At 46.7% G+C, this 8,401-nt stretch overlaps 1 protein-coding gene across 1 annotated transcript; it reads left to right on the top strand.

Moving 5' to 3' along the window:
* Nucleotides 1-6,904: 6,904 nt before the first annotated feature.
* On the top strand, nt 6,905-8,101 carry LOC125511297 (chalcone--flavanone isomerase). The gene is made up of 3 exons (XM_048676625.1): nt 6,905-7,148; nt 7,230-7,391; nt 7,468-8,101. Exons 1-3 carry the CDS (start codon nt 7,055-7,057, stop codon nt 7,899-7,901), a joined length of 690 nt encoding a protein of 229 aa, XP_048532582.1. The 5' UTR covers nt 6,905-7,054; the 3' UTR covers nt 7,902-8,101.
* Nucleotides 8,102-8,401: the final 300 nt, after the last annotated feature.

The raw sequence follows: 8,401 nt of genomic DNA, 5'->3' as shown, positions 1-8,401 counted from the left end.
TAGATGGATCGCTGGAGCTTGCATATTTTGTTAGTACCTTTAGGATTGACAAAACCTTCTGGTTGCATCATATACAACTCTTCTTTAATAAATCCATTAAAGAATGCAGTTTTGTTTATCCATTTGCCAGATTTCATAAAATGCGGCAATTGCTAACATGATTCGGACAGACTTAAGCATAGATACGAGTGAGAAACTCTCATCGTAGTCAACACCTTGAACTTGTCGAAAACCTTTTTGCGACAATTCTAGCTTTGTAGATAGTAACACTACTATCAGCGTCCGTCTTCCTCTTGAAGATCCATTTAATCTCAATGGCTCACCGATCATTGGGCAAGTCAATCAAAGTCCATACTTTGCTCTCATACATGGATCTCATCTCAGATTGCATGGCCTCAAGCCATTTCGCGGAATCTGGGCTCATCATCGCTTCCTCATAGTTCGTAGGTTCGTCATGGTCAAGTAACATGATCTCCAGAACAGGATTACCGTACCACTCTGGTGCGGATCTCACTCTGGTTTACCTACGAGGTTCGGTAGTAACTTGATCTGAAGTTACATGATCATCATCATTAGCTTCCTCACTAATTGGTGTAGTAGTCACAGGAAGAGATTTCTGTGATGAACTACTTTCCAATAAGGGAGCAGGTACAGTTACCTCATCAAGTTCTACTTTCCTCCCACTCACTTCTTTCGAGAGAAACTCCTTCTCTAGAAAGGATCCATTATCAGCAACGAATATCTTGCCTTCGGATATGTGATAGAAGGTGTACCCAACATTTTCTTTTGGGTATCCTATGAAGATGCACTTGTCCGATTTGGGTTTGAGCTTATCAGGTTGAAACTTTTTCACATAAGCATTGCAACCTCAAACTTTAAGAAACGACAACTTATGTTTTTTGCCAAACCATAGTTCATACGGTGTCGTCTCAACGGATTTAGATGGTGCCCTATTTAACGTGAATGTAGCTGTCTCTAATGCATAACCCTAAAACGATAGCGGTAAATCAGTAAGAGACGTCATAGATCGCACCATATCTAATAAAGCACGGTTACGACGTTCGGACACACCATTACACTGTGGTGTTTCAGGTGGCGTGAGTAGTGAAACTATTTCACATTGTTTTAACTGAAGGCCAAACTCATAACTCAAATATTTTACTTCTACGATCATATCGTAGAAACTTTTATTTTGTTACGATGATTCTCCACTTCACTCTGAAATTCTTTGAACTTTTCAAATGTTTCAGACTTGTATTTCATCAAGTAGATATACTCATATATTCTCAAATCATCTGTGAAGATCAGAAAATAATGATACCTCCCGCGAGCCTCAATATTCATCGGACCACATACATCAGTATGTATGATTTCCAACAAATTTGTTGCTTGCTCCATTGTTCTGGAGAACGGAGTCTTAGTCATCTTGCCCATGAGGCATGGTTCGCAAGCATCAACTGATTCATAATCAAGTGATTCCAAAAGCCCATCAGCATGGTTTTTCTTCATGCGCTTTACACCAATATGACCTAAACGGCAGTGCCACAAATAAGTTGCACTATCATTATTAATTTTGCATCTTTTGGTTTCAATATTATGAATATGTGTATCACTACGATCGAGATCCAATGAACCATTTTCATTGGGTGTGTAACCATATAAGGTTTTATTCATGTAAACAGAACAACAATTTATTCTCTTACTTAAATGAATAACTGTATTGCAATAAACATGATCAAATCATATTCATGCTCAACACAAACACCAAATAACACTTATTTAGGTTCAACACTAATCCCGAAAGTATAGGGAGTGTGCAATGATGATCATATCAATCTTGGAACCACTTCCAACACACATCGTCACTTCACCCTTAACTAGTCTCTTTTCATTCTGCAACTCCCGTTTCGAGTTACTACTCTTAGCAACTGAACCAGTAGCAAATACCGAGGGGTTGCTATAAACACTAGTAAAGTACACATCAATAACATGTATATCAAATATAGCATTGTTCACTTTGCCATCCTTCTTATCTGCCAAATACTTGAGGCAGTTCCGCTTCCAGTGACCAGTCCCTTTGTAGTAGAAGCACTTAGTCTCAGGCTTAGGTCCAGACTTGGGCTTCTTCACTTGAGCAGCAACTTGCTTGCCGTTCTTCTTGAAGTTCCCCTTTCTTCCCTTTGTCCCTTTACTTGAAACTAGTGGTTTTGTTTACCATCAACACTTGATGCTTTTCTTGATTTCTACCTTCGTTGATTTCAGCATCACGAAGAGCTTGGGAATCGTTTCCGTTATCCCTTGCATATTATAGTTCATCACGAAGTTCTACTAACTTGGTGATGGTGACTAGAGAATTCTGTCAATCACTATTTTATCTGGAAGATTAACTCCCACTTGATTCAAGCGATTGTAGTACCCAGACAATCTGAGCACATGCTCACTCCTTGAGCTATTCTCCTCCATCCTTTAGCTATAGAACTTGTTGGAGACTTCATATCTCTCAACTCGAGTATTTGCTTGAAATATTAACTTCAACTCCTGGAACATCTCATATGGTCCATGACGTTCAAAATGTCTTTGAAATCCCGATTCTAAGCTGTTAAGCATGGTGCTCTAAACTATCAAGTAGTCATCATATTGAGCTAGCCAAACGTTCATGACGTCTGTATCTGCTCTTGCAATAGGCCTATCACCTAGCGGTGCATCAAGGACATAATTCTTCTGTGCAGCAATGAGGATAATCCTCAGATCACGGATCCAATCCGCATCATTGCTACTAACATTTTTCAACTTAGTTTTCTCTAGGAACATATCAAAAAATAAAACAGAGGAGCTAAACGCGAGCTATTGATCTACAATATAGATATGCTAATACTACCAGGACTAAGTTCATGATAAATTAAAGTTCAATTAATCATATTACTTAAGAACTCCCACTTAGATAGACATCCCTCTAATCATCTAAGTGATCACGTGATCCATATCAACTAAACCATAACCGATCATCACGTGAAATGGAGTAGTTTTCAATGGTGAACATCATTATGTTGATCATATCTACTATATGATTCACGCTCGACTTTTCGGTCTCCAGTGTTCCGAGGCCATATCTGCATATGTTAGGCTCGTCAAGTTTAACCCGAGTATTTCTGCGTGTGCAAAACTGGCTTGCACCCGTTGTAGATGGATGTAGAGTTTATCACACCCGATCATCACGTGATGTCTGGACACGATGAACTTTGGCAACGGTGCATACTCAGGGAGAACACTTTTATCTTGAAATTTAGTAAGAGATCATCTTATAATGCTACCGTCATAACTAAGCAAAGTAAGATGTATAAAAGATAAACATCACATGCAATCAAAGTATGTGACATGATATGGCCATCATTATCTTGTGCCTTTGATCTCAATCTCCAAAGTATCGTCATGATTTCCATCATCACCGGCATGACACCATGATCTCCATCATCTTGATCTATATCAATGTGTCGTCACATGGTCGTCTCGCCAACTATTGATCTTGTAACTATTGCTATCGCATAGCGATAAAGTAAAGCAATTATTTGGCTCTTGCATCTTATGCAATAAAGAGACAACCATAAGGCTTCTACCAGTTGCCAATAACTTCAACAAAACATGATCATCTTATACAATAACTTATATCTCATCACGTCTTGACCATATCACATCACAACATGCCCTGCAAAAACAAGTTAGACGTCCTCTACTTTGTTGTTGCAAGTTTTACGTGGCTGCTATGGGCTGAGCAAAAACCGTTCTTACCTACGAATCAAAACCACAACGATAGTTTGTCAAGTTGGTGTTGTTTTAACCTTCGCAAGGACTGGGCGTAGCCACACTCGGTTCAACTAAAGTTGGAGAAACTGACACCCGCCAGCCACCTGTGTGCAAAGCACGTCGGTAGAACCAGTCTCGCGTAAGCATACGCGTAATGTCGGTCCGGGCCGCTTCATCCAACAATACCGCCGAACCAAAGTATGACATGCTGGTAAGCAGTATGACTTATATCGCCCACAACTCACTTGTGTTCTACTCGTGCATATGACATCTACGCATAAAATCAGGCTCGGATGCCACTGTTGGGGAACATAGTAATTTCAAAAAAAAATTCCTACACACACGCAAGATCATGGTGATGCATAGCAACGAGATAGGAGAGTGTTGTCCACGTACCCTCGTAGACCGAAAGCGGAAGCGTTAGCACAACGCGGTTGATGTAGTCGTACGTCTTCACGATCCGACCGATCAAGTACCGAATGTACGACACCTCCGAGTTCAGCACACGTTCAGCCCAATGACGTCCCTCGAACTCTGATCCAGCCGAGTGTTGAGGGAGAGTTTCGTCGGCACGACGGCGTGGTGACGATGTTGATGATCTACCGACCCAGGGCTTCCCTAAGCACCGCTACAATATTATCGAGGTGGACTATGGTGGAGGGGGCACCGCACACGGCTAAGAGACGATCAACTTAATCAACTTGTGTGTCTAGAGGTGCCCCCTGCCCCCGTATGTAAAGGAGCAAGGGGAGAGGAGGCTGGCCCTAGGAGGGGGCGCGCCAAGTGTGGAGTCCTACTAGGACTCCCTAGTCCTAGTAGGATTCCACCTCCCATATGGAATATGAAAAGAGGAAGGGAAAATGAGAAGGAAGGAAGGGGGCGCCCCCCTTCCCTGGTCCAATTCGGACCAGACCAAGGGGAGGGGTGCGGCCACCCTTGAGGCCCTTTTCCTTCTTCCCGTATGGCCCAATAAGGCCCAATACGTATTCCCGTAACTCTCCGGTACTTCGAAAAATACCCGAATCACTCGGAACCTTTCCGATGTCCGAATATAGTCGTCCAATATATCGATCTTTACGTCTCGACCATTTCGAGACTCCTCGTCATGTCCCCGATCTCATCCGGGACTCCGAACTCCTTCGGTACATCAAAACATATAAACTCATAATATAACTGTCATCGTAGCATTAAGCGTGCGGACCCTACGGGTTCGAGAACTATGTGGACATGACCGAGACACGTCTCCGGTCAATAACCAATAGCGGAACCTGGATGCTCATATTGGCTCCTACATATTCTACGAAGATCTTTATCGGTCAGACCGCATAACAACATACGTTGTTCCCTTTGTCATCGGTATGTTACTTGCCCGAGATTCGATCATCGGTATCTCAATACCTAGTTCAATCTCGTTACCGGCAAGTCTCTTTACTCATTCCGTAACACATCATCCCGCAACTAACTCATTAGTTGCAATGCTTGCAAGGCTTATAGTGATGTGCATTACCGAGTGGGTCCAGAGATACCTCTCCGATAATCGGAGTGACAAATCCTAATCTCGAAATACGCCAACCCAACAAGTACCTTCGGAGACACCTGTAGAGCACCTTTATAATCACTCAGTTACGTTGTGACGTTTGGTAGCACACAAAGTGTTCCTCCGGCAAACGGGAGTTGCATAATCTCATAGTCATAGGAACATGTATAAGTCATGAAGAAAGCAATAGCAATAAACTAAACGATCAAGTGCTATGCTAACGGAATGGGTCAAGTCAATCACATCATTCTCCTAATGATGTGATCCCGTTAATCAAATGACAACTCTTTGTCTATGGCTAGGAAACATAACCATCTTTGATCAATGAGCTAGTCAAGTAGAGGCATACTAGTGACACTCTGTTTGTCTATGTATTCACACATGTATTATGTTTCCGGTTAATACAATTCTAGCATGAATAATAAACATTTATCATGATATAAGGAAATAAATAATAACTTTATTATTGCCTCTAGGGCATATTTCCTTCACTGCCTCCCAAAGTTTACACCTTGCCCACACGGAGACGAATTCTCGCCGAGATCCTTGCTGCAGGGCGCCCAAAAGGAGCTGCCGCAAGGGCCAGCACCGACGAGGGGAGGGCCATGCCCATGGAAATAACCGAGGCTTGCAAGATCCAGCGACGACCGTGAACCCCATCCACGACCGCTGGCTCTCACGCGAGGAGCCGCACCACCAGGCCTCGATAGCAGCAACCCGCACCACCTCCGCGCCCGCCACGAAGGGCGGGGAGGAGGGATTTCCAGATCTGGGACGGGGTGTTGATGCGAGGAAGGAGCACTCCAGGGAGTAGGGGAGCGGAGAAGGAGGAGGAGGCGCCCCGCGGCCTCCGCGGCCCGGCCGGAGGCCAGCGGCGGCGGCGAGGGGGACGAGCGCGGACGAGGGGCTGTTGAGGCGACGGCGGCGGCGTTCGCCTCATGAGTCGCAAGAGCGACCCACGAGACGCGGGTGAAGAATCTGGCGTTGGCCATAATTTTCTTTTCTTTCAAAACAGAGGCAAAAATTTACATTATCATTAATTAAGCAGAAGAGAATTGCCCAGTTAAGCACAAGATAATTCCAAAAGGTTGTGATTTTACTTGTAGTACAAACAATTGGAGCTTTTCCACACCCTACAAGGTGATTTCTTTAATATCGGTCTGCAGTGCACGGTGCAGTTTTAGTTTTAGTTTCTTTTTTGAAACATGCAGTTTTAGTTTGGTGATATGTTGAGTTCCTTTCCTTTGCCAGACCGGCAGACCCTGCATCGGCCAACAGCACGAGCGTCTCGTCTGGGCTCCTGCGTGAGTTGAATGGTAGCTCGCTTGACCTCGCCGCAAAACCTGGCGCGCGGCCACGTCCGTCCTCTCAACGTGCCTCTCCTAACTACCACTAACCACGCCCCCAGACGCGCCCACAAACTACATCTTTGCCACAAGGCACAAGTTCACCCCCCGTCTACGCGTAGGCCAAAGAACTAGACCAGATTACGGCCGTGGCATAATCGCAATTACGGGCAGAGTCCACGGGCGTTTATATAGCCGCTGGGGTGTCATATAGGAGAGGGCACCACCACCCCAGCTGACCATCCCGTGCGCCCACGCCTCAACAGATCGCACCTACCCTGCCGGGCCGGCCTGCCCCCATCACATCAATACAAGCGTTCGCTCGCTACGTGCCGTCGTCTCCGGAGACCCTCCGCGCACCACCGAGACCATGGCCGTGTCCGAGCTCGAGGTCGACGGCGTCGTCTTCCCGCCGCTCGCCCGCCCGCCGGGCTCCGAGCACGCCCACTTCCTCGCCGGCGCAGGTGATTATTCCGTCAACGGCCATCGGTTGAGATGCTAGATTTTTATTATTCAACCGTGTGCTCTGCTCACGGCGCGTGCAGGCGTGCGCGGCATGGAGATCGGCGGCAACTTCATCAAGTTCACGGCCATCGGCGTCTACCTGCAGGCCGACGCCGCCGTCCCCGCGCTCGCCGCCAAGTGGGCCGGCAAGCCCGCCGCCGACCTCGCCTCCGACGCCGCCTTCTTCCGCGACGTCGTCACCGGTAACTAATCCACATACGTACACACATACACGGCTCCGCTTCCACACCGTGCAATAACCAATGGCCGGCGGTGCAGGCGAGTTCGAGAAGTTCACCAGGGTGACCATGATCCTGCCGCTGACGGGCGCGCAGTACTCGGACAAGGTGACCGAGAACTGCGTCGCCTACTGGAAGGCCAACGGCGTGTACACGGACGCCGAGGCCGCCGCCGTCGACAAGTTCAAGGAGGCCTTCGGGCCCCACAGCTTCGCCCCCGGCGCCTCCATACTCTTCACCCACTCACCCGCCGGCGTCCTCACCGTGGCCTTCTCCAAGGACTCGTCCGTGCCGGAGTCCGGCGGCGTGGCCATCGAGAACGCCCGGCTCTGCGAGGCCGTGCTGGAGTCCATCATCGGCGAGCACGGGGTGTCGCCTGCGGCCAAGCTCAGCCTGGCCACCAGGGTCGCCGAGCTGCTCAAGGGGGCCGCCGGCGGCGAGCCGGCCGTGGAGCCCGTGTCGGTTTCGGTGTGAATGAACAGGGGCACCGCGCGTCCGTCACTGGTGTGGTGGCTTGTGTGGCTCGTGGTGTCCGTGGTGGGAGGTCGTGTTCCCTCCAGTTCCTCACGGTTTGTCGGTTTTCTTCCCTGCATATGCAACCATGTGTGGATAAGTGGATAACTATGAGTCTGTGATGATTTACTTGGATTAATAAAGAAATCTGCCCTTCTTTACATCTTACTCCCTCTGTTAGTGAATATAATAAGGTCTTTAGAGATTTCAATACCGACTACATACGGGTGTATAGGCATATTTTAGAGTGCATATTCACTTATTTTGCTTTGTATATAGCCTATATTGAATCTTATTTTGCTTTGTATATAACCTATATTGAAATCTGTTCTATATTTAGGAACGAGGGGGTAGATTTGATGACGGAGAGAAGAGATTAATTTAGTTTTGTTTACGTGTTTATACTCTTAAATGGGGACATGAATATGATCGCATGCGCGTGTGCGCAGTATTCAGTCAAG

The sequence above is a fragment of the Triticum urartu genome, chromosome 5 (genome assembly GCF_003073215.2).
Source record: "Triticum urartu cultivar G1812 chromosome 5, Tu2.1, whole genome shotgun sequence".
NCBI lineage: Eukaryota > Viridiplantae > Streptophyta > Magnoliopsida > Poales > Poaceae > Triticum > Triticum urartu.
The sequence above is the reverse complement of the archived record's forward strand: the minus strand, read 5'-3'. Positions and strand labels throughout refer to the sequence as shown.